This window comes from Clinocottus analis, unplaced genomic scaffold (genome assembly GCF_023055335.1).
Source record: "Clinocottus analis isolate CAN_PGR_092001 unplaced genomic scaffold, fCliAna1.0.p SCAF_15, whole genome shotgun sequence".
Lineage (NCBI taxonomy): Eukaryota > Metazoa > Chordata > Actinopteri > Perciformes > Cottidae > Clinocottus > Clinocottus analis.
In genome coordinates this window covers 12274360-12302152 of record NW_027175876.1, presented here as the reverse complement: position 1 = coordinate 12302152, position 27793 = coordinate 12274360, and the positions used below count along the sequence as shown (strand labels likewise).

Below are 27793 nucleotides of genomic sequence, written 5' to 3'. Positions count from 1 at the left end.
GTGCGGCATGGATGATGTATTTTTGTAAGCCAACCCCGGAAGTTAGCGTCACTCTGGTTCACTCGACAAAAAAAGCCAAATATAATGTTTCCATTGGATTCATGCAAAAAAAAAAAAAAAAAAAGCTTTATGGCAAACACAAGTTTATGATACTGACATGTTTTGTTCAGCAGGATAATCTTTAAAACATGATCTTAAAGACTGATTTGTCAGTCAGTTAGACGTACTGCACCACAGTGGCGATCGGAAAAGAATAAACACACAAAAGGCAGTAGAAACGGACTTGTGTTTGTTCAGCCACTTGTTAGCAACCGCCTTTCTCCAGACACGTCAATGCTTCTGAATTCAGACGAGGGGTCGAATAAAACATGAGAATTTCCTGTTTGCCACAGACCTTATTTACCAAAGCCCCGTTTCAGACGAGCCAACCAGAAGTGCAAAAAACACAGACTCATTTATGTGTTTTAGGACTCAGTATTCTATTGCAGCCCGAAAGAAGAAGATCCTGGAGGAGCCTTGTGCTGGACTCATGAACAAATCCTCTCATTTGGTGGCCCTGAACACAGCCCCGCTCCTGACCCTCTGCTGTTGTTTGTGATTCAAATGTTACACAGCATGACTTATATGTACCAATATGGACTCCTGCCCTCTGTGTGTGTGTGTGTGTGTGTGTGTGTGTGTGTGTGTGTGTGTTTAAAGATACATGACAAAAGGGGAGAGAGGGGAAAATAAAGCAGAGTGTGCTGTGGCAATTACACAGTCTGTCAAAGCACGGCGGGAGGAACGGCTTGGTTCCCCTTCTGACCGAGTGTGTGTATAGCAGCTACTTAGGAGGGTACAAAACACACACACACACGCACGCACACACACACTATAAAGGCTTTGGTAAGCAACGGGAAAGAAGCAGGGCTCAGCCCATGTGTGACCCTGTTGACCAAACCAATTTTCTCCCTGTCAAGCAGTCCACTGCGGTGAGAGGTGGTGTGTTTCTGGCTGTGCGTGTCTTTGAGACAGAATGTAGTTAAGGAGTGTGTACCAATTACGGACTGCAGGGACAATGCAACTGACTGGTGCTAAAGGGAATACCATACATGATCCACACAGATAGCCAGGATTGAAAGCTGTGTGTGTGTGTGTGTGTGTGTGTGTGTGTGTGTGTGTGTGTGTGTGTGTGTGTGTGTGTGTGTGTGTGTGTGTGTGTGATTGCATGTATAACACAATGTGGATTATCACAGGCACGGTCTGCTCAGTAGGCTAATCCCATTACATCATGAACAGAGGCCGTAGCCTATGGGCACTGACATGGCCAATGAGACTAGGCGCAACTAGCCAAATTCTATCGAAATAAAAAACTACATTACTGGTTGACGGTTAGTTTTGTAGGTATAGCCTGACTAAAATGTAACTTTGCGTTGATCATTTGACACCACTCAGTACAAACTGAACTGAAAACCCTTGTGGGAGACTATTCAAGGTATCTGTTTGAAAAGCCATAGATATTAAAGACGCATATAGTTGTAACCGGAACTGAATAAATTACATCTTCATAAATACAATTATAGACACAAAGCTGTCAAAGCCAGCATATTTCAGAGAGAACATACTGTATCCACTCTAAGCTCTCCAACTACGCACAAAGAGACTGAAGAAGAAAATCAGGAATGAATTGTTAATGGGCTGTGTAAAAGCAAGAGGAAGTCATATGACGCTGCTCACCCAGCCCTGAACTCTGATTCATTTCATTCACGTATAACAAAAGAAACACCTCAACAAAAAAAACATTGGATTTTTTTCCCCTTTTCTTTTTTTCTTCTTCTTCTTTTCTTCTTTAAAAAAAAGGTCAACTACCGATTCACCCCGATTCAAAAGCTGTGCCAGAAGATATGAATAGACAGCGCTAGCATCGTAATCCTCAAGACTTCATCCTTCCCAAAGACACAAATGTGTCAGTTATCACTCTGCTAGCATGGGGGCTGTGTACAGACTGGATCTCGCTGATGTAAATATGCGCAATTTTAAGATGTTTGGAGAGCAAACATTGGGAAACAACTGCTCCACAAAGTGGGGAGGATCATAAATAACCTGTAAAGCAGTAATAGATGAGGATCAGGTTAAGTGTTACAATGAATGAACAATCCTCACTACAATCAGGAAATATAATTACAATGATCGAATACCATCTGGAAATGTGCGTGTGTATATGTATATATATATTTGTACAATATGTACAATATATTTGTTCGTGGTGTCCGAAGCTGTGTGTGTGTGTGTGTGTGTGTGTGTGTGTGTGTGTGTGTGTTTGAGAGTATAAACGAGTAGTCAGTTAGCGCACGGAAGTGTGCGTTTGAGATAAAGAATTTAAGCTAATTCCAAGGTGCCTTCAGGGTCAGGGTTTATCGTGTTTTATTACTTATGTCTTGCTTATTTGTGTTTAATCGTTTGTGCCATTTTACACGGATTTCAGAGCATATCTATTGCCTCCACACGGCTCTCAACATGGCGGCGGCTGAGCCGGTGGCTAGTAGCTGACGGTGCTAACAGCACAAACAGACTCGGGGAGCGTGAGCCACAGGGCGGGCGCTGCGCTTCCACAGCGCCGGTCGGTACGGCGGCGTCGGTGTTAACTGTCGTGTGAGTGCGATGCAGACGGGCGGCCATTATCTTAATCCAGCCGTATCACAAAATAATAAAAGAAAACAGCAGAACAGTGCGAGTGTGACATATTTAAACACACACACGTTCACATGCAGTAAAATGGCTCTCGCTCCATTTAATTGCTGTCCCCTTTTATGGCCTTGTGTGATCAGTGATCCAATCAATGTAATCCCTGCATGACCTTTCAATATCAAACCTGTGTGTGTGTGTGTGTGTGTGTGTGTGTGTGTGTGTGTGTGTGTGTGTGTGTGTGTGTGTGTGTGTGTGTGTGTGTGTGTGTGTGTGCGTGTGTGTGTGTGTTCCATCTCCGTCTACTGATCCACTGAGCAGAGTTTCTTATCTAAAAGTAGTTTTGGTCGGTCAGCCTCAGAAGGAAAAACAACTTTGTGGCAGTGTTGCGAGTGCACAGCGTCAAAGCACTGCGTGTCCATTCTACCTGTCACGTATGTCTGCAAGTGTGTGACTTATGACACACAACAATTAATTAAACCTTCTACAACCATAATACACACACAATAATGGAGGTATTTGATAACACTGCTGCATTTAGAGTAGCTTTTACAACGTGGTATGTATTGCATATTCAGTTTCCACACAAACTCCCTGACTGTCTCTTGCTTTGACGGCATCTATTTTTCTTTTATTCATATTATTTTGGTCGTGTTTCAACAGCAACACAGAATAAACCTCGACATTGACTTGTTCATAGCGGCCTCAGCAGACAGACTTTCCCCTGGCTCTGGAGTACAGAGCTCTATTTTAGATGGGATTTACTCTTTGAAGCTACTGTGATATGTGCTTTGTACTGTTGTGGGGACACTACAAACACCGGCCTTTGTTTTTTTCAATGATAATAATAATAATTAAGACCTTGTACTCCTTAAATTAAGCCTGATGAATTTTTGTTGTTCATCATTTCAATCCAAACTATTTAAATGGATTTCATTTCTGGCATAGGTATATAACGTTAGGTGGGTGTTGCCGAAATTATTTATTGATTTCTGGACACTTCTCACTTCAAAGTTGAGGATTTTTCACTCTCTCCTCCCGCACATCGTGAAACATTTAGTATGTTATTTTCTTCTTTTACTTTTCAGACCACACCAGCAATTTGAAGAGATTATATTGAGCCCTACAGTCAGATAACATAAGGGCGTATTTCACCATATTCTGACATGTTTACTCTGAAAGAAGAAGAATAATACTGTTCATTCAATGTCATTTTTGTAATTTTTAAATCATATTTGTAGAATATTTTGATGTCACAGTTCAGTGCATTTAACAGTGATCAAATTGCTGTCTATTAATTGAATTAAAGGTGTATATATATATATATATATATATATATATATATATATATATATATATATATATATATATATTTATATATTTATATATATATATATATATATATATATATATATATTGTTGGTGTTGTTGCGTACAACAAACAAAACATTTCTATGAAATGATATCATTGCGTCACATGGTAGGCACGTAGGGAAACCTCCCATCATGCAGCGTTATTGCTGCCGCTACAGTGTTTCACATTGTCTTCAGCAAAGTTTCCAAGTTTCCACCGTGTTTTTTTTTAGGTTTCATCACAAACTACTCAGCAGTAAAGGACGGAGTGACTGTGTGCGTCATGTTGGTCAGACCCAACCATTTCCTCCTCTGTCCTCAATCCTTCTCCTTCCATCTGTAGCCCGGCTCCCTCTCCTCAGAACAGATTAGACCAGTCTAAAAAGAGATTAAGATAGATATCCAGAAAATTCATTCTCCACGGTTGGTAAATAACCTTTTCTTGGCCGTGTGTGTGTGTGTGTGTGTGTGTAAGGCGCTTTACTCGGGCACAGCAGGAGGACAGCAGAGATGGCCCAGAGGGGCAATGGGATGGGGGCGGTTGTTTTTCTCTTTTTGTCCCTCCAGCAAAGCCAATTTTCTCACCGACTGAATGGGATTTCCTGCGGATAGCTTTCCGTCGGCTCCGCCCAACGCGCTGTGACATGTGTGTGTGCATGTATTTGTTTGTGTGTTTCTGGCTAAGCTTTTAGTGGTCAGTAGTGCAGGTTGTTGTGCTGACCTGCGGAGCCAGAGGTCCGAGATGGGATTAGACTCTGGGCGGCTTTGTGTCGATGAGCTTGGCCTCGACTGTGAGCGAGTGCGTTTGTATCGGAGCCAGGCATTGATAGAAAGTTGGTTAAATAGCTTCACATAGATGGACCCATCCATCGCTATCAAATCCATCCAAATGTAAATGTCATCATGTGTAACAGACTGTAGTTGATCCGTACAAAAGGAGTGATACGGTGGGTGAAAGTGCACATTTTCAGACAGACTCTCCTGGAAAACATTCAACAGTTATTCACACAAATAAATAGTTGTGTAACAAATAAAAAGAGAAGTTCAAAATCTTTGCATACAGCTGGCCAATCGCGCAGCGTGAAGTGGGCGTTATGTCAGACAGTTGCTTTCACACAATAAATTCATCATCATGTATATACTGTACAGTCCAATCGCATCTACATCTCGCTGACTGAGCCGGCACTTAGCCGCCGACCTCTAGAAGTCAGAGCTTTCTCAACTTGCTGGGAAACCTCGTCGGAAAACCTTAGGCTCATTTTTTTCTGACTGTCTTTTGAATTACATTCCCACTCCTACGCTCCCATTTTTAGACAGTGTGGGTATCTGGTGCCTCCTGGGTTTTAACTGCATTGTTCACAAGGTAAAAACTGAAGCAAAGGAGGGAAATCTCCCACAGATCCATCTGTCTACCGAGTCCCTTTGTAGTTCTTTTCAGGAACATGGGCGGACTGGAGCCAATCTCCTCCGTACACTCTCGAGGTCACTCGTCTATAAACATGCACCGGTGTGTGCAGTTTGAAGTCATTGGTTCATCAGATGTTCTAGAAGAAAAACCAAAAAAATGAACATGGGGAGGAACTACATTGTGTAGGGATACATTAAAGCCCAGCGTCCATATTTGTGAACACGTAACCTTTATGACAGCCAGACAAGATTCCACCATTTGGTGGATGCTTTTAGGTCTAAAGTAATCTACAGCGCTGCGCTTGGCTTGCATGTATTTTTAGCATAACGGGTCCCGACGGAAATCAAACCAAAACCCCGTCTGTAAGTGCCTTGCTCCATTTGCAGAGAACACAGAATAAATACACAGAGAACGAACGAAACAAGCAGTTAAATGTCAAGATATTCATCCAGCCTCCTATCCTCTTTTTTTCCTGTTCTTCGGCTCAATCCAGCGGCGGCACGGCGAAGTGGGACGGAGTAGATGGAGAGCCGTGGCTGTGCGTGTGTGTCACGCTCGGTGGGTGTCTGATTGGACATCGCGGTCTCAGGAGGCGGTCTGGTCTGTCACTGAGGGTTGCTCTTGGCTGCCTCTATGTTCATGCATGTGTGAGTCCGTTATCTCGCATGTGCTTGTGCGATTCTGCCCGCAGGTGTCCACCCGACATTCAGTTCAGGCTCAGGATTAAGAGGAGCCGCGATCTTTCCGCGATCACTATGAACCTTGCAGAAAGAACACACATTCATATACACTGAATTACATACACTACTGCGTTTCAGCTCTATTTCTGTCCCCAGACGTCTACATTTTATAAATAAGAAATAAAAAGGGGTCATGACCAGTTTAAGGTCAAAAGTAAAAAAAAAAACAAAAAAAAAACGACAGACAACAGTTTAGATGATATAGACTGCGAGTCAGCCTGCTATTCCCCTGCAGCTTTCTGTCTCACTCGATCCTCATCTTGCGAAGTCATTCTCCCTCCCGTCAATGTAAAAAACACTTTCTCACGCCAGCCATCCACTTATTGTTGTACACATTGTCTTCTCTTCATGCTGCGTCTTCCCTTATCTGAGCCGCTGGCTGAGAGCTGGACCACATTTCTCTTTCTTCATGCCTTTTAGATAATTCCCTTGCACGTCTCATTTGGTGTTTTCAGCACAGCCTCCCGAAGCGGTTTGGGATCTCCAGGCACATATGCATGTGGATTCTGTGTCTTTTTCCCTTTTTTTTTTGGGAGCTCTGTCTAATTACAGTGTGATGCATGTTAATTGAGGACAAACGAGGGCAACCGAGACAGAACAGACAGAACACATTTAAACGTGTCAGACACCGTTTCCCCTCCTATATTTGTGCTCTTGGTGCTCTTTGGTGGAGTTGCACACAGATTTGTGTTTTGTGTTGAGTCACGGCCACTCATTACGAGCATTATTATGTAGTTCGATAGGGGGGCTAGTTAAGGGTATTTTTAACACCTCCATGTAGAGCCAGAGGTGGACACATATTATAAGCAGTTTGTATCCGTGCTGGTGGACCGAGGAGGGCGGCTCTCGGGGATTGTCACATTAAGGCTTTTCACACTTGTGTTTTTTTGTTTAGTTTTAAACCATGGGCTTATTTCCAGGCTGGAGAAAACCAACAGTTCGCTAAATCTCATGCTATTCATCACAACACACACTTGTTTCAAGTCGTTTTGAAGTGAAACATTCACTTGGTTCCATTCTTCCTTCACACGAGTGAACTAACCTTCTAATTCGGTGGCCAACCCTCAAGGTGAAAGGTCATTCATGTGTACATCACATGCTCATGTTGCTAAGTTGGACATAGTGAAGCAAATCTGGCGGTTACTGCTTTACTTTCATGAAATCCCAACAAAGCACTTGTGGGAAAAGGAAGAAAAGGAGCGAGCAGCTGCTGGAGTTGCCACCCAGTCAGCCATATGGCGCAGCGAGATATCAAAACACTCAGTACGTCTCGAGTCCCTGCTGGTTCTCAAACTTATGTGCGAGCACTGTTTACCTGTCTGTCAGCCTGTCAGTCACAATTCGCCTACTTGGTTTCTCTGCATTGATCTCTGCTCATCTCTTGTTGAGTTTAGAGATGATTTGTTTTTGTGTTAGACTACACTGACTATGAATGCAAGCTCTGGACCAGCACATCATCATATATTACTAACGCCTCGCTCGTAATGAGTCTCATTACGTGGTCGATATTTTGTAGACTCTGGTATCATGTGTCATCAAGCACTACAGAGGTTGGATCTATCCTATAAAAATAGCATCGGGACTGCAGAGAAACACGGACAAGAGTGAGAAAAACAACACACAAGATCCTCTGAAGAACACGCTGAGATGGCTGGTTGGCACCTCATCAAAGTCTAATCACATCAGGCAGCAGCATCAGCAGCAGGCGCACTAGTGTCTTTTAATGACCCTGGAATAATTGGCGAGACTGAATCCTGATCAGTTCTGAAAGCTTCAAGGACCCCTTCAAAAGTCCACTCACAGTCCATTTTAAAACCAGATTAGTAATCAGTAATTGTATGATTTTATCATGAATGCCAAGTGTAACGGCGAAAGATGAATGCTTGCCTGGTTGTAGATCAAGCGTGTGCCGCGGTTTGTAAATACATAACTCAGGAAATACAAGCTCAATGGAAACCAATCAATTAGCCGAAGGGCTTGGTGAAGTCGTGCGGCGCTGGCCTGAGCCTCCTTGTGCCATCTGATCAATCGCTGACAATTAAAAACGGAAACAAATGAAGGCCCCAAGTTCAGCTAATTCCTGTTCGTGCCACGGAAATCCACGGGACAACCAAAGAGTGCCAAAACAAATCAGTCAAAGTGCAGATCTGTCCAGTGGTCCAGTGGCAAGGAAAGCCAGTTTCTGTTCCTTCAGACGAAAGCCAACCGCAATTACAAAGCGCGCCTTGTCCGCCAACGGCCATTCATTATCTAACTAGACAGCGGACCAGCAGTCAGTGGCAAAGTACCTGTTCCCTGTGTTTTTTATGCACGTCATCTTGCTTGTATCATTTCATTAGCGAGAAAGGTCTGAGTTAGCCGTATCACGAGGATGTCTTTGAACAAACTGGAACTAATGGAGGTGCTGGCACGTCACATTTAAAAACAATTTAATGCTCATATTGTTCCTGACCGCGGCCGTACCTGCTGTGGGCTGACAGAAGCTGAATCTGTTGTGATTTAAAGTGTTGACACCCTCAGCAGTAAAGTCACTCACTGGAATTTTACCAAAAAAGAAAAGATGTGGCCTTTCTGTGAAAGCAGGGATCATTGATAACGTCTGCAGTTCATGCCCCTAATTCTGTCTCCTCCTCAAAGACTTAATTTTTTTTATTTAGATTAAATATCACCGTTTCTTTGCATTGTGGTGTCAGAAGAAGGCTCGTAAGACACCTGAGAATAGAGCCCCTGCTCTCCAGTGACAGGATTTTCACTTTAATCTGTGTGGTTCTGAGGGATGAGGGGGGCAGCTGGGACGCTCATCCATGACAGCACCAGATTACTCGCTCAGACACAACCAAAGGAGATTGGGATTAGTTTTCATCACAATCAAGCATCAGCATTGTTGTTCATTATAATCATAGAATTAAGGGTTTGGATGGAGGCTGAAATCCTCCTCTTACAATGTATAACGGGGATTTTTGAACGCAATGTGAGGATCTGTTGATTCCTGCTCAGTGGACTTAGAATTGTACGCGTTACAATCCCTCCATGAAGGAATTACTTGAGGGTTTCGTTGAGTTTAAAGTGACTATACGTAGGTTTTTTGCTTCCTGCTTTGGTTTCTTCAAATTGACCCTTTTGTCTCTCTCTCTCTCTGTCGGTCTCTCTAAAGCACTGGTTTACAGGTTGAACTTCAACTCAAACATCCTTCTGAAATAAACTTGGAGAACGGACTTTGAGGAAGTGTGCATTTCTAATTGTAGTTTACCTGCCAAGACTGACAAAAATCAATAAATAATAAAAAAATATTGATCATATAAAACTATCATTATTTACCAGTTACTATGAATAACATCATTAGAGGATAAGCTCAATTTTCACTCCCTACTCATCTTTACTTTACAATTATGGCCTTTCAAGTTCCCTTTTTGTTTAATTCCTTTTTTCCCCCTTTTTTGCTTAATCCTAAATGTTGATGTTACGTTACACTTCCTAGCTGTATCGTAGATTCAAACCACTCACTTATTCTCTGAAAGTCATGTCTATATCGTTTGTTCACACTGGATTTTTATTTTAAATTCATACTGGCAGCAGATGTAAAAAGTTGTAGTTTTGATTGACGTCCAACAACTATTATATTTTCACTGCTACTAAAGAACTTACTGAAAAAACCATAGACAATAAAGATTAGCTCCTCTTCAATTCCTTTCCTCCGTCAATCATCACCTTCCTCCATACTTCTTTCAGGTTTCCATCTTCTCTTCCCGGACAATATCGTCCTTCCTACTTCCTTTTCCGTCTTCCTCTCTGCTGCCGTTTGTCCCGTCTCTGTTCTTTCCCTCCTTAATGCGCTTCCCTTTGATTAGCAAGGGAACTGGGAGCCTTTCGTTTTATTCATCTCTCCATACATTGTTTACCTCCCATGTTCCTGCGGTCCATCTCTTCCTGAGCGGATGAGGTTACATACTGTGGTTGAAAGCCTGGCGGTGAGGCGCGTACAGCTAGGAGCTGCTGTACTTTTAGTGATCATAGTTACATTGAACCAGAAACTCTGCGTAGTTCCAACATTCGACTTGTAAACTACTAAATGAACAGTGAGACTGAGGACGGTGTGGCGGTAGACCGTGAACTCTCGGACCTCCAGCTTTCAACGGCGAGATGGCTATTTCCAGGCTTCACTTCAAATACTTGGAGCGCTTCAACTTTAGCCGACGCTTTCGGATGCTTTTAGTGCTTCAAATTCAAAACCACTACTGCCATTCAACACTTTCGAGATATTTACCTTTTTGCTGTGTTTGCAGCTGCAGTTTTTGGTGTATTCAAGGACACTTTGGCTTTTTGTAGTTGCAATATTTGTATTATTAAGAAGTTTAATGTTTTTTTTAATCATTTAAGCACTTAATATGTCTGTAGTCTGCATCCATTCTTAATTCAGACAGGAGCAGAGTAAGAAACACAGACGACATTAAGGGGCTGAATAGTTTCAAAGGTCACATACAAGTATCTTTCTCTCTCCCTCCCTCTCCCACTCTCTCTCTCTGGGTTTGAGGGTCAGACATCTCAGCAGGTCAGGTACAGTCTCTTCTAATAAATAGCGCCCACTCCAAAATGCAGAGTTACATAATGCCCGACCAGTGTTAAATTATTCCATTGTATCATTTCAAAAAAATACCAGGCCACAAAATGTACCTGCAGTAGAGCTCCACTTTACATGCAAGAGCTTTTATCAGGAGTGTGCTTCCAAAAGCACTAATTTTACATGTTGAACTTCAGCATGTGAAAGAAGAATAAAAGTTGAGTACTCATCTGAAAAACCAAATAATGGATTTCACCCGTGTGACTAAGTGCACACATTCAAAATGTGGTTTACCTGCCGTGGAATCAAGACAAGATTCAAGCAAACAAAAAATAAAAACATGGATGACGATCATAGAAAACTAAACGATTAGCAAACAGACACTAAATTAAATCTTTCAAAACACAAATATACCCAGTTCCACCTTTTAGACTGCTGGTTGGTCCAAACAAGCAATTTCAAGTCCCTGGACCCGGCAGGCATCGATGTTTGTTCCTTCACCACAAGAAAAGCCCTTCAGCACCACCCAGCAGCCTCTGAGCCTGAAATCATCGGCCATTCAGAGGCACACCACAGGCAACATTCACTCATCTTGTCCGCCAACAGCCTTCGGTCCTCCGAGACCACCAATCAGCCATCAATCTACCTCCTCCATCCTTCAGGGGACCCTGACCTTCAGCTGAAGGAGAGCGACCTCTCAACGCTCCCCGTGCAATACAGGAAGAGGACTCGAACTGAGTGACTCTCATACCAATAAAAAAACAATAAAACACAGTGAACTCAGAGTGACTGCTGAGGAATAATGAGTCACAGTTGGCCTCCAGTGTTTCACACTCATCACACTTCTGATGATCCGCAAGCAGCTTCTGTCACAACAGTGTTGTCTTTTTGAACAAGAGCGTACGTTTGCAGCTTTTGCATAGTTGAATTATTGTGTGGCATTTTGTGTTGTATTGCATTATAACTTGTTCATTTTCTTTTGTCCGCCAAGGAGGTTGTATTTTCGGTTCAGTTAACCTGTTCGTCAGCAGGACTACGGAGAAACTACTCGACCTGATCGCTTTGAAACTGGGACAGGTAGAGCCCGGCACAAAGAATCAAGTCATTCAATTTTGGAGCGCACTGCCCTCGGCGGAGGTCTGCGCTCTTCTGGTGCCCTTCTGGTTTTCAGGCGTGTAATTGGCTGGTTGAGCAAACCGCTCTCGATTGAGTTTTCATCACATGGCTAACAATAGAGCGACCGGAGCCAGTGATCCCTCACATTGATCTCACAGATGAATCGTTTAAGAAACTTTTCCAACCAAAAAGGGCTTCTTTTCTTTCTCTCTCGTCTTCATGTGAGAGTAAACTGGATTTCTTCTGGTTTCGTACTTCTCACCGGACAAAACATAACGCCATTTAATAAAATAAATTCAAATAAATATCTAAAAGGCATACTTAAAGATCTGTTTAGGTTTGAAATGATTGTAGGGAGCAACAAACATTTGAGGTAATATGATTTGTGCTACATGGTCTCACATTGTGACTTAAAGAGTTACTGAAAACCATGACTGAATAATAGACTTCAGCTTCATATTTTCTGCAGTTAGACGTGGACAAAAGAGGTTTAAAGTAGCGCAGAACAACTTTGAACTCATTAACAATTCTTATTTTACAACTGTTCTTTCATGAGTGTTCTTAAAAAAACGACTACTATTTCCGTTAGGGTTATTATCACCCTTGACAAAATGAAGCTGCAGCCCCAACGTGCAGCCCATGACAAATCAGAAATAATGCTCCTCCGGATTCTCTGCGTGTCGGGAAGCGCTGAAACGCTCATTGAGGTTGGAGATGGGTTTTGCTGCAGGAGAACTCCCAGCACTCTCCTTGCTAATAAAGAAGCTCTTAGCATCGCGACTTCTGGTTCGCTCACCACCACGATGATGCTGTGGATTAGGACCGCGTGTTTATATCTGTGTGTGTTTGAGTATTAAAGCACAGATCGCAGCAGAAGTGTCGACACTCGACAGCAGTGAAGATAAAAGTGGCTTGGGGAGAAATCCCTCATGACATCAGTCGATAAAACAGAAATAGACTGAAGATCTTTTCTGTTTTCCAAAAAAAATGTTGCAGGTAATGCTATGGCGGGGTCTTATCACATATTAAGAGTCTTTTAGTCGCGTAATTAAAAGACAGAAAGGAGAAAATATATTAAGGAACAGTGAGACTAATAGAAAATCTCTGCAGATTGGAACGGGATGTGAATGTAATACCCTTGATGATGTCACATTCACAGCCTCTTGTCACTAAGTTGATTCACATATGCACTCGCACATCGTGGCAGACTGCGGCTATGAGGAGAGTGAGAAGACCCGCTGAATGCCTCTCTTTCCTGAATACAAAGCAAACCTGGAAGGAGTATTTCCACACATCAGGACGGAGTCTTACAGCCCGAGGCTGATGGAGTACCACCTTTCTATTCCCTTATATTTCAATAAAGAAAGTCTTTTAATATCTTTCGTTTTGCCAAAGATCTTGCCAAAATTCAAGGACATTCCTGTGTGTGTGTGTGTGTGTGTGTGTGTGTGTGTGTGTGTGTGTTTGAGGGGGGGGGGATGAAAGAACCTGATAGTCTATTGAGTTGTTTTTTTGGTCAGTAGATTCAAATGTGCATCCAATACATAATTCAAGAACTAAGACGAACAACATTTCAGGGCGGCCGTCTCTAAGTACACAGAGTGTGTTCAACCTAATTGGTATCGAGCTAAAAGAGATACAGACCCGCACTCAGAAAGAGAACGTATCTCGGCCCCTGCTAATTGGATACATTAATCTCCACAAGCTATAAAAAGGGATATTACGAAAGATGTCGAGTACATAAAAGCACCCATTCGATCACTCAATCTCCAGCAGGCTTCCCACTCACGGGGCTTCGGTACGTTTCTTACCTCTTTCCCAGACAAGTAGTAGGCGGACAGCAGACCTCCAACGAACCGGATGTTCACCTCAAAGACAGACACTTCTGCATTCTGCAGCGGGGAACAAAGACAAAGAAAAAATATATATATATATATATGAGAGGAGGAACACTTACAGAAGCGGTGCCCATGAATACAAATTCCTCCTCCTACAAAGTGTGGAACAGCAAAGCACAAAGTCGGTACAGAAATGTTCCTGGGTCCTGTTTCACTTCAGCGAGGATTAGATCCACGTGGGCTTTCCACAGTTTAGACTGATGTTTTAGGATGTAGCAGCAAACCATTGATACCGTTTGGTTTAGAAACAAGATTCACATACGAGCAACATACACGTGTGCATGGTTTGTGCATTGGGCATGTATTCACAGTGTAGAGAGCAGAGGAGCTTTTTGTGATCATCACAACAAAGAGTTTGGACTTTTAGCCTGTTTCGGATCCCCAGATGGAAATGTTGGTTGGTTCCATCACTATGGTCCTGACTGAAACATCTACGTTTGTTTGATTGACATGAAATATTGCGCCAATCGTTCATGACTCCCAAATAAGGATTCATAATCACAGCATTGACCGATCGACTTTACATCCAACAGGGGCGGCGTTCCCATGAGTCAGCTCTACTTTGTGTTTCGTGCTAACGAGCAACATAAACTGAGCTGATGAGCGCGGTAACATTGTAGTTGCTGGAACATCAGCATGCTAGACTTGTCCTTGCAAGCTTAACATTGAGCTTCATGCACTGCTGTGCCCAAACACTGCCCTCGCAGAGCTGCTAAGCATAGCTGTAGACACTGAAAAATAGTTATGATGTATGTGCCAGATTTGGACTTATTCCGTTGATCAGCAGATTTGTTTTTTTAAAGGTTGATAAAAATAAGAAGTAAATGCTGATGGCTGCTTGTTGGACACTGTTATTCCAATCTGTCAGCGAGCAGTGAAGGGCTTCACGTCCCCCAAAGTACAAAAAAAATGAAAGAATCCCTCGATACCAAACATTGCTTTAAATGGCAGTGATAAAGTGTGGTGCATCTAAAAATACAATGCCTCTATTTCGAGACAGTTTTTGGCAGAGCGAATGGGACAAATAATGACAAAAAATGTAAGTTTGTAAAGCCATTTGTCTCAGCAGCAGAACAATGGGAGCCTCCTCTCTCCCTCTCTGTGCGTCTTTATGAACAGATTCCTGAGTCAGATGAAGTTTTTGTGCTTGACTGACAGCTCTCATAAGTCACTGCTGTCGACCAGAGATAGGACAATAGAATCCGTTATGCGGAAAAACAAATTACAAGCCAGACAAAATGCGTCCTGTCATCTCCTCCCCTCCCCCAAGTCTGGATGACTGATCGAGTAGTTAGATTGTGTTGCTAATTCTTCCTAATTAAAATGTAATTATTTCATCCACAACGCGCCAAAATGCAAAAAGGGCACAATTATTTCTACCTGTTATCTACGAGTGCCGTCTAAATGAAGAGTGAAACCGAATCATTTCAGCTTCATTATAACAGTGCAGACTCTGCTTTTAGCGACCCGTCAGCGCTTCAAACTGCGGGACAATGACCCTGCAGTCGCATGAGTCAGCAGTCGTGCGACGTTATCTCTTTCCTGCAAGGCGGCTCGGCAAAGTTGGCAGGCGAGGAGTCAAGTCTCCCAATGTTGCAGCGCTTAATCCATTCCAGGAAGCCCAGGAAACTGACTGAGCTCGGCCTTTTCCTACCAGGGCTAATTAACGGGCTGCAGCAAGATGAATCGATGAGATAATCGCCCGAGTAGACCTCTTTGGATGAGTGTATCTTATGATCCTTTTATTGGGGGGCTACTTGTAAAGTGCCACCAGACAAACGGTATTTGCTGATCTTAGAGCTTCACAAAAAAAAGCAACCAACACAGATTTTTCCTGGAAGAGGGAAATCATGAGTTTCCCTTTTTCCGAAAACCCCGCTCTTTGTAGCTTATGATCGTGAGTTGTGTTTCAGAGCGTTTGAGTCTCAGGGGTGCTATAAACCTTGAACACTTTTTGCGTAGCTGTTTGTGTAGGAATAAATGTCAGCGTGACCTGTGTGGCTCCTGCAGTGGGTCTCTTGAGTGAGGTGTCGGGGCTGCACTCATATTTTGTCATGTTCAAGATGAAGGGAAAAACACTATCTCAGTCCTCGGCCCTTGCAGAGCAGAGAGTAACACTGAAGTCACGCAACCTATAGTTTTGATAAGTAACTCAGGGGTGTGCAGCTTAACTGATGCGTATCAGGAAGCCAAAGCAGACAGAGATCACTGTAACGTCGACGTCTTCAGCCAGCACAAGGGTTGGACTCTAGCATCGGCAGCTGAAGCTACTTGTAACTGGGCTCAACTCCTTCTAGTTACTGAAGCCATGGCATCCTCACAAAATCGTCAATAACCGTTTTTGTATCGGATGTAGATACACATTCCAACTAGTAACAAAACCAATTATTCTTTGATCATCCAAATAATAAAGCTGCAACGTGGAGACAGCTGGCTTAAACCCCCCCTGGCTCACGCGGAACTGGCTGAGCTCCAAATTGCCGAATCGATTACATTTAATTCACAAATTTATCTTAAAAAGCTACTTTTGTGCCTCGATGGTTTCACAATTTACTTTTTTGGCCAGCAGCTCTTTCTTTCCTTCGCTCCTCTTTAATTCCTGTGAGAACCAATCAGTACGTGGTGCGCAGGTTCGTTTTGCATTACGAATGTACAAACCATTAATCTTTAGCCCACGGTTCCACAGGAGAAAATGTTGACACAGCAGTTATGAACAGCACAAAAGTTTGGCAAAGCCATTTCTTTCACCGGCTACTGCTGTCATGATACTGTATGTTGGTTTGCTTGTTTGTGTGTTTGTGTGTTTACTGACAATTCAAAGCTATGAAACCTGATGCACTTCTACTTTGGGACAGTTGTATTGACGTTCACATGTTGCATAAAGACATCAAGTGAATCTGTATTCTCTCCTTTCTCCATCTTCTTCTGGCAAAGTGTCCAGAGACAAACACTGCTGGCTACTGTCACCACTACTGTATCCATAAGTCTCAAACAATCGCCCCTTGTTGGTTGAATGAATGTCACTTTCTGTGTGTGTGTTTTTTTTATCCCTCTTTTCTGCATCTCTAGATCACTTTAAAAGGCTCCTTCAACCTCCGGGGCAACGGCAGTGTTCAAAACTTTCAAAATCTTTTCTGGGGATGTTTAAAGACTTACTTTCCTGGATCGTTTCACTCGAGTCGCAAAAGTTTATAGTTGTTCAGAAGACATAACATCAGTTTTGTGATTCCACATCGTTCGTCACGCTGTCAGACGAGATACAATCTGTTTTTGTTTGTTGGAAATCTTTCAGATAAACCTCCCAAGTAAGCACGGAGGAATGTCTAAATCTATTTTGATAAAAAAATAAATACTTACTGTTTCTTTAGGAGCATTTAAAAAACCTTGATCGATTTAAATCGTCCTTTCCCAGGGTGATTTCCCAATAACCGCATGACCATTAAAAAGCACTTATCCTAAAGCATATGCAGAAAGTGTGGAGCATCAAAGGTAGCTTTACGCCTCATCATTATGCTACTGCTGCACATGAGAAGAGCGGAGGAGAAAACACTGGGCCTCCTGCTGTGACGATGCTGTTTGAGTGACGGGGCAGCTGCTGGTTAATACTGTCAGTAAGGAGGAATTATGCACAGGGGATTGCTGAGGCGTCTCCACATGTGAATGAGTTTTGCATACAGTACAGTAAGGAGGATTAAAGGAACCATACAGTATGTCACAACTTGCATGTGTTAATTGCTTTAATTGCTTTGTAGGGCTGATGTGTGAACCAAATGTAAGTTAACTTAGAAACAGAGACCTTCCTTTGGCCTGTGGACTGATTTCTATGCGTCTAAAAGGACTCGTGACAGGGATACAACGTTTATGGACGCTCCAGAGTGCTTTGTTCTCTTCAGCTCTCCCATAGCTCCCACAGCGTGATGCTAACGAAGCAACATTACATACTGTGTGGATAACATCAGCTAGTTCCTCCATCACCTGGCCAGTAAATTGGCTAGCTTGCCGTTTGCAAATTATTTCATCAACTAACATTACAAAGCTGCATTACAGCTCGCGGGCTAATGTAGCTTACTTTTTTGCTAACCTGATTGCCAGCAAAATTCTATTTGACTGATTATGTTCGTTGTCTTGCTTGGCAAGTTATTCCCCAGCTAACGTGAAACATGACTTTAACTTACTAACAAAACCATGGCTCAGCCAGCTAGCTGTAATTTAGCTACACGGCTTGCATCTGGCATTAGTTTCTTTGTAAACGTAGTCGGTAAAGTAAATGGCAACATTACAGAAAGCAAAGTGTTTTCTAAATATAACATATTATTGTAATGCAATGTGACGTTGCTGTTTTAGGCGGATGGATGAATGCTAGCACCTGTGGAGCGCATGCTAGCAGTTAAGTGCAGTTCACTTAATGGCCACCGGTGTCATTAATAACACACATTTCAGAAAATTCAATGTAGTAGCTTTAAAGCTGATTTAAAGGTGTATTTGACTACATTACTTGCCATTTCATGACAGCAAGAACTAGAGGCACAGGCGGGCTGCTGTTTTGCCCTCATTGCTCTCCAGTTGTTTATGTGGAGTGAGCACTTTGCCAGACCTCAATGAAAGCATAGCTTTGAAATGCTACATTAATTATCAGCAACCGGTCACATGGCAACTTAGAGGCAATTTGTCGTCCTCTGCTCCTATTAATTTGACACGCAGTTAAAACATTAATCATAATGTTATTTTTCATGAAAACTCGACTCCTGACATTTGCTCCTGGTGTTCTTCAACACTGTTTTGGATGCAGGTACAGCCACGGGCAGAAAGAAAAAAAATCATGTTTTGTAGGATTTAGGACTTCTTTTTTCACCATCGTATCAAAAAACCGAATGGACTTTGGTTGTGTGTACGGGTGCGAGTGAATGAACGAACGAACGAGAGAGCAAGAGCGAGGAAGAGAGAGAGGGAAAGTGTCCTTGTGATGATCAACAAAATTGATTTAGCCAAAGCCTCGACCCTCTTCCATAATACAGTCAATACAGACTTGAATAATTGACATCAAGGGTAGAATGAAGCCTTGAAAGGGCTTTCAAGTCCAGGAACTTTTGGACGTATGACTCAGTCATGATGCAATCAAAGATATTGAACAACAAAGTATATGGACACAACGTCTGACATTCAAGTCACAGGAGGTGAAATAAAACAAATATTTCCTCAGCTACAGCAGTGATTCACATACAGAGAAAATAGTGCAACTTCAACTTGGTGTTGTTCATAGTTTGTCATCTTATGTTCATTTATCAACGTCCTGGACCACCTGCTTTCCCACCAGCACTTGAAAGAGACATTACGTTTGGCTTGGATCCCGAAATCTAGATCACCACCTGTCTGCCTGTCTGAGTGTCTGCCAAATCCGTTTGTGACATTTTAAAATGCCGATGACTAAAAACATAATGTGCTTCCAACTTACATGTAGTTTGACTCATGTTTGCTGTTTTATTTTGACTTTTTTTGAAAATTTAGATGCTCCTGTTTGTGATATAGTCTGAAAATAAACTGCGGTCAGCAATTGGATGAAAAAGGCCTTGATGCTGCTGCACTTAGGCTTCCCCCTTTTCTAAGCTGAGTCATTGACATTTTAGTGTGTTACACAGCCCCAATTTAAAAGCAGCATTTGAAAATGATGAAGCACATTTTTTAAACAAGTGTGAGAAATAAAAGTATGAAAACATTATATTCAAATTGTATTTGATCCAGAGACAAAACACCAATCAGATGATTATTTAACGAGTGCTCATAAAGGCATTATAAACAGATGATTAGTATAATCAAGAAGTAATGTAATGAGCATAATAAGCTCAAAATTGCTGGGCGTTTTTATATTTCATGTGATAAATTTTCCTTAATGACATGATATAAAAGCGTAATGTAATTTTCTGATGCCGGGATGATTACATTGTAAGAGACAATTATCCCGGCTCCGAATGGGCTCTGCTGCTAATGGATCACAAGCCACTTCATGTGTTATCAACGGTATTGATACCAATGTCCTGAGATGGTTTAATCAAAACGGTCACAAAAAATATGTAAATAAATAATGTTTCATATCGTGAGACAATGCACGTTATTCTAGGAATCAGAGAAGTGTGTGTGTGTTGACAGGAAATGAGAATAGTGAGTTCGATTGCGTTTCCACAACGCAATAAAATCTAGAGGGGCAAAGAGCCAAAAACATGTCTAATGGATCCATACAAAAGTCTATTACGGTGTACTTCTCTAAAGCGCGCACACACACACACACACACACACACACACACACACACACACACACACACACACACACACACACACACACACACACACACACACAGATAAGTGGGATAGATACTCGTCCTGTGTTTGACATCAGCTTGCTGCCTTTTTTTCTTCTTCTCTGGTTTCATTATTCGTCCTTTTTTTTCCACCCATGAAAATGCCAGTATGGATTGCTTAGCTTTTACACACACACACACACACACACACACACACACACACACACACACACACACACACACACACACACACACACACACACACACACACACTTACCACATTAAAGTCGAGGTTCTTCTCTACCCACTCAGTGGCAGCATCAAACTCCTCAAACATCTCCATGATGTAGAGGGTATCCAGAGCGTCCACTATTGTCGCTCCCTTTATACTGCCTGCAACAGAAACAGATTGGAAAGGTTAGCAATAGACTACAGAACACATCAACACACATGGCTGTGTCTTCAAAGGAGTGTTTTACATATCATCTGCCTGAGAAAAATCTGGGAAGTAAGCTGAATTTTAAAAAACTAAATTAAAAGAAAACCCTTAATGTTCAACTTAAAATAGCACAAACTCTAATAAAGTTCACTTGAATCTTTAAAGCTGTGCCACTCCTTTTATGGAGTCTGAATGACAACAGGTATTGGCAGCAGCCCCGCTGGGAAAAGCGGCGAACAAACAGCGGAAGTTAAGAGTTATGTTTGGCGGTTGAATAATTTATTTGGCTCAACAGATGGTGAGAGATTATCGGCACTGATGAAACGTCGGGAGTATTTCTCATCTCTAGCGATTAGCCTCGTAGCAGGAGGGAAAACACAAAGCCAGCATTCCAGCACCGACAATACCCGAAACCCTTTTCACGAATCCGACACTACCCCGACGTCTTGGCCTCCGTGTGTGTGTGTGTGTGTGTGTGTGCCAAAGAGCTCAATGAATCATTAAGCATGCTCCAAGCCCTCAGCAAAGCTTTTAGTCCGAGCATACTTGTTATAAACACAAGACCTCATCTGTCGGAGTTATCTGACCACTTAGACGCAAGACAGGAAAAGGCAACAAAAAGAATTTGAAATGGAAGACGTGGAGGTGAAGAAAGAGGAACAAGACAAGGAGCGGGACATTAATACATCAGCGGAGGGCGGGCGGCTCTACGTAAAGAAGGGCAGGGGAGTAAAGGTGGGAAGAAAAACAAAAGGAAAAAACACTGAAATAGTGATAAGGAAAGAAAAACAAGTCCAAGTCGGACAAGACAGAGTTTGAAAATGATGTGTGGAGTCAAGATGACAACCGGGCTGCTGCTGCTGCTGCCGGTTTGTTATTGTGTAAATCTGTGGGTTTATTTCCTTCTGTAAGTAGTGGGAGGATGCAAAGGCTGCTAAAAGCTTTCCATTACACACAACGCTGAATCACCAGCTGCAGGCAGAGGGCCACTGTTGTCCATCAGAAGTGGCACTGTGCTCGCTGCGTGTCCGGAAAACACTATTTCTTTAACAACAGTTTCAACCAATGACAAACGGTGTGAGTTAAGGCACTTAAAGAGAGCGGCGGCCATCACGGTATTCGACTAATGCTTTTAGAAGAGGAACGTAGGAATGACGTGACAATAATAAGATGGTAAAAGGGAGAGAATCATGCATATGTGAGCGTGAAATCAATGTGTGAAATCAATCAGAAATGGACCAAACACAAACAAGTTGAGCCTTCAGTCTTGTGCGTAGAAAGAGCGAGCGTGTGACTGGAGGTGTCAGCAGATCCAGTTACTGTTGGAGTCACTTGTGTTTCCTGTTTTTTAACCCTCTCACATTTTCACTCCAGTAAAGCCCCCAGAGTGACGACCAGAGGACAAGACACTTTCCTCCCCTTCATTGTCTTGTCGCTGTGCTTCCTTCCCCCTCCCTGCTCACCCTGTATCCGAGTGTGTGTGTGCGCGTGTGTGTGTGTGTGATGTGACGGGTACAGATGGTCAAAGAGCGACCAGAATACTAATACTAAATAGGAGAAAAAAAGACGGTTGAGCGTGAAGGAAAGACTTGAGGAAAGTTGTGGCATTTGTCCTTCTGTAAAGGATACACATGTTTTTATGAAATATCTCGATAGTTGTTTTATTTTTAAAGGCTTAAATAGGGATTAGACCTAAAAGAGGTTATATACACATTATTATTCTTCTTGATATAATGTAACGGGACCCATTTCTATATTTATATTGTGATACAATGTGATTCACAGCTTTCATCTTGGAGTGCAACATGAAAACAACCTGCCACCGTTTGACATCCTGAACACTTTTAGGTTTTTCTTTCCTGTTAAAACCTCATGAAAAACCTCACGCACACGGGATAACAAATTGCGAAAAATGCTTGTGAGACTTATGCGATTGCTCACACGTGTGCATGTGTCCGTGCACCTCGGTGTCTGTCCGCGGCGAACCGCTCTCTCATTCTGCTGCAGCGAACCAAACCGCACAACGTTTCGGGTGTCCAGTTATGGCTGCATGCTCAAGGCCTCTCGTGGTTGCGGTGACTCACACTTTCTTGTCCGTTTCATACGGCCACCGGCCGCCTGCATGCTCCTCACTCACTCTGATGCGCCCCAGCCTCACAGTTATTCTGTGCCTTTTGTCGTCTTTTTTTTATATTGGGGATCAACTTCATGTTTACACGCGGATTGTCGAAAACAAAAACTCGGAGCCTAAATAAAAGCTTTGAGTCACGGTTACGGCTGTGAGACTGAGCGTGAGACTGAGCGTGCACCTGCACAGAGCCGGTGCAGACACCTGAATATATGAAATGAGAGAGGGACATTACAGCAGTGGCTGTTGCATTCACACCTGGCTGATTTATAGATCGTTGTGTTTTTAAATCAACTATAAAAGATGGAGAGAAAGTAAAGGGAGAACAATGAAGTTCTGTCGAAAAATTCTTCATCCAAATCATTTTCCAAGCTAAATGCTAAACATTAGCCGGCTCCAGCTCGCCCAATGGGATGGATTTGACGCTTTTCCTTTGTCACATACGGCATTAAATCTAATTGCTCTTTCAGATGACACTGATCCCAGAGCATAAAAATGGTCTCTGACATTTGTGCGACAGCTTGTTCAGAGCCGCGAGGGACCGAGAAATCTGCTAAGATCAGCTCGTCACCAGATGCGGCATTCGTGTCAGTGTCAGATTATAAAAACGGAGACGGGATTAAAGCTAAGGCCGACGAGGTTGTGGGAGCAGAGTGTAATGATCTTGGAGGTAAGGCGCTGCCGAGGAGTTTGTTTCTGTTTGCATGGTGAGGCGGCAGATGGCTCAGCAGAGGGCAGCGTCTATGATGCTTCTCTCAAGCACGAGTGGTAGCGGAGGAGGATGAGGAGGAGGAAGAGGAGGAGGAGTAGTCTCGGATGCTTCTATGAAGACAGAGCACTAGGGGAGGACATGTGTGATGGCTGTAGATGATAGGCTTGTCGCAGCGGGATAATTCTTACATATGGGGAAAAAACAACAACATCCCAATCCAGAAAACCACAAACACCACTGGGATCTCAACGCTACGTGGTCTCCAGGGTACCGCGCCTCTTCTGCCTGTACGTCTTCAGAAAAGAGAGGGAGGTCCACTTTTAATATTTTGTTTGCTGATGTATAAGCGTGAGAGCACCATATGAAGAAATAAAGTGATTAGTTTTAATGCAACTTCTTTTATTGTTTATTTCTTAAATTACTTTTTTTTTTTAAAGTTTTAATTCAAATGATTTTTGTGCATATTATTTTGTCTTCATCATGTCCTCTGACAGGGTTCTTTAGAGAATGCATTCACAAATACATTTAACAAAATAGAAAACAAGGGTTGAGTAATGCTCGTCCTTTTCGACATCGCCAATAAAAGCTGAACACCGAAGGGGAAAAAGATGGGAGAGATGGTCGGGAAGATGAAGAATGAAAGCGCTGGCGTCCTCGGTAGACAAGAAGAATCATTACTGTTCTGTTTGCGGGCAGAGAATAAGGATGGATGGGAGAAGCATGGCGGGGGGAAAAAAATAGAAGATCCCAAAGTGATTAGCTAACAGAAGTCCCTCCATTCCTGTGTGCCTGGAAACGCCATCCATTCAGTTGCTGCTCTTCCTAAAGTCTGTCCTGTATTGAGATGTCCATTCATCGGTTTTCTTATTCAGTTTCTGTCTTTTCAGAAAAATAATGCCCTTCATCCCTCCTGCTGTCCCTCTTTATCTCCTTTTCTTGCTTTTGATTGCTCCTTCCATCCTCGTCCACTTTGCTTTTTTTTCCTCCTTTCCTTCCTTCTTCAGATCCTACCTCATGCAGAAAATGAGTAAAGAGGGGAATGATGGATGAATTAAAGCAGAAAGCAAAGCACCACACCATGCTTCATTCATCATCAACATAAGCAGGTGTCACACACACACACACACACACACACACACACACACACACACACACACACACACACACACACACACACACACACACACACACACACACACACACACACACCTGTCGTATCCAATAGTATGTCATGTACAAAGTGTTATTTTCCTCCATCATTGTTTAACTATAAGTGTGGATGACTGGTCAATCGTGACATTGATTCACTGTCACTGCAGTCCTTCCCGCGCTGCGTGCGTGTTTGCGTGTGCGTGTGTCAGGATTGATGCATTGTTTGGTTATTCAGAACAAAATAACTTTCGCTTCACGCAATCAGGCAGTGAAGACAGGAGCTATAATCTGTGACGCTGTGATGTGGGAGCGTGCATGAGTGATTGAGAGCGACTGACAACAAACACACACGAACACACACACACACACGATCATGTTGACAGAGGTCAAATTGCAAGCATGAGCTCTACTTACTCATTTCTAAAATCAGGCAGAATAACAGAGTGCGTTCCTGGGAGGGATTAAGCAATAAATCCACATTGATCCTTTATTTTTAAATAGATTTTTTATAAATTGGTTATGCCGTATTTAGATGCAAGCGTTTATGTGTTCATATTTGTTTTCAGCATATTTTAATTCATTGTTTGCTTTAACCACCCCGCATACACGCTACCGTTCTCATATTTACGTCTGTTCATACTCTTACATCCGCCATTCTTTTGTGTTTACCGATAACTGGAGATGTGCTAACGTCCTGATGCGAGAATAGCTCAGCGCAGCTCAGCTGCTTGCGGCAGAAATATCTTCCCTTCTGTGAGGTCAAAGTATCACCAATAAAAGACGCTCGGATCACAGGAAGAAGAGTAACGGAGTAACGCAGTAACGTATCCAGCAAACATTACTGCGGGAGCGGGAAAAGATAGTAAAAATACACAGTTTGAGCATAAGCAACAAGATTTTAGACTTTTGCATTCACAACATTAGCTCGTGGCTAGCTTGATATGAAAAAAACTTGGAGTTTATGATGATATATTATTGTTAAAAGCGTGAAATCTTATCAAATAAAGCAATACATTTGATATTGCATGAATATATTCTAAAGTCCTATGAATTTTCCTCTTTCGATCACGCTCCAAGCATAAGAATCGTCGCTCAGTTGTGCTTATGAAACACTTTTCTTGAATTGAAAATTTGAACTGGGTGAAAGGCAATCTAGTATCTAGATGTGCGGGGTGGATTTCTTTGCCTTGGGGAAGATCAAGCGAAGAACAGCACATGTCACGTGGATGTCATCGCACGCACGACGCTAACGCGCCCTCCGGCTCTGGGTCACACGGAGCTCCTCGGCGAGGCTTGTGCCCGTCTCCCCTTCCGCTTTTCATGCAGCGCTCGCAGTTGCTTGACCCCGGGTCTCAAGAGCCGCGGAGTAAGTCACAGCAGCCGGGCGAAGCGGAGCCCCTCAGCCCTGCAACTATAGGTCGCGTGCAAAAAATAAACATAAAATGTAAATCAATGGCTGCCCTCTACTTCCCTCCCCCCGAAGCTTTCTACAGCATCACGCCTTCAAATGCAACACAAACACCGAGCGCTTATTGTGCGTGACTGACTGATGGATTAATCAGCCGTGGTGCTTTTTCCCTAGTTTAAATATTCATGTAATTGTCCATCATGGTTAAATAAAGACTTGCTGATAGCTGGACCAGCTCCTATAGTCATGCTGCTGCAGGCCCAGTCCTCCTCCTCCTCCTCCTCCTCCTCCTCCTCCTTCTTCTCTCTATTACTGCTATTGTCATTCTATTACATCCACTACTGCTCTTATCCTTAGTACTAGTCACATATTATTTCTGCTACTGCTATTATTATCATCATCATTCTATTAAATCCACCACCCTTAGTTATAGCCGTATGCGTGCCTGTTTGTGCCCTGACTGCCGTCACCACGCTTGTTTGTGTATTCTTTGACACGCCGACCAAACCAGCCAATAAAAAGCAGTGAGGGCCAAGACTTTCCAGCCAGCTAATGAGCACACAGCGTGATAATAATGATGATGATGGTCGTGCGACGGCTAAAAATATGAGTTCTAGTTTGAGAAAGCAACCTGAGAATGCCCTATACTTTATGACAAATCCTTCAGCTCGACAAGGAAATCATAACCTCTCTCTCCAGCTTTACTGTGAGATTAATTATTATTGGCACTGCATACTGACTCAGCAGCTTTAGCTTAAGACTAGCAGCCTCAGCCTTCCAGAGACTGACAGCAGTCAAAGTGTCACCAATATTACAAAGAGGAAGAACAAAAAAACCCTGCAATTCTCTGAAAAAAAAGAAGGAACAAAATCCCTTCTTGAAGTTCCTCCTCAGCTCACTGCCTTTCTCGGCCCAGAAATGTTCGCAAGATAGAAAAGCGTCCCCGACGCGTCCCATATCGGGACGCTAACTCAACGCAAACCCCAGGTCTAATCCTTAATCCTGCAATTTGATCCCGCTCTCATCACCCCTCAGCCCCGCTGGTGATCCCATTTAGCCCCAACTGCCGCCTCGACGGTGAGGCTACACTGTATTTTGCGAGAGGTCGTGGACAAAAAAAAGTGATGGCTAAGCCCCCGGCTAATCGTGTTATCGTAGGCAGAAAGTACGCGCACGCACGTACACACAAAAGACACAATCCCAAAGTGTATTAACCTATTGGCTTCTGCTGCCGGATACTGAGAGTCAACACTTTTTTGTCAAGGTTACAGTGAAAGATTACAACTCTTAAAAAAAAAAAAAAGAGGATTTAACACGAAGCTGTGATATCACACAACACGCAGAGTAGAAAGAGACCAACTGCGCCGCAGGTATGAAAATCTTTTTGGTTCAGCTGCCTCGCTAAATCAGGCGTGGGAACTTCTAGGGATAGTGGAGACTTCGAGGTGTGTGCACGAGTGCGTTTGTGTCGATGAGGCGTGTGTTTGCTGATGCAGAGGGTTGTTCCAGGCATAGGGGGGGGTCTGTGAATGGGTGTGATTAATTAATGTGGATGCTGACTCAAGGCTCTGTAACAAAAGGCTCAGGAGATCCGAGACTGTGCAACACAGAGTTGCAAGGTGTGCGTTTGTGTGTTTGTTCATGTGATAGATACCTCCGTTTCAGTTGCTGCAGTGCTTCCCCAGTCTGCATCCCACCCACCTCTCAGCAGAGCGTGATTTACATCATTTCAGACACAACCAAATACAAACACCGTACACACACACACACACATACCTGACACACATACACACCCTACACACACACACACACACCCTGAGGGTAGGCCGGAGCAGAATTACTCCATCCATTTCAATTACAGAGATTGAGTGTCTGATTCAGACACACACAATGCTGTGTGGGAGCTGAGGCTGCAGCCTGGACT

At 43.0% G+C, this 27793-nt stretch overlaps 1 protein-coding gene across 8 annotated transcripts in view; it reads right to left on the bottom strand.

Moving 5' to 3' along the window:
- man1a1 (mannosidase, alpha, class 1A, member 1) overlaps positions 1 to 27793 on the bottom strand; it is a 114642-nt gene that overhangs the window by 46187 nt on the left and 40662 nt on the right. For all 8 annotated transcript variants that reach the window (XR_011077513.1, XR_011077514.1, XR_011077515.1 and 5 more), the window contains exons 3-4: positions 20308 to 20423; positions 13651 to 13731 (exon numbers count right to left, since the gene is read on the bottom strand). Coding sequence is in view for 3 of the 8 variants with exons in the window: in XM_068576861.1 (XP_068432962.1) it covers positions 13651 to 13731; positions 20308 to 20423 (197 nt within the window). In the remaining 5 variants the exon portion in view is untranslated. The remainder of the gene's footprint in view (positions 1 to 13650; positions 13732 to 20307; positions 20424 to 27793) is intronic.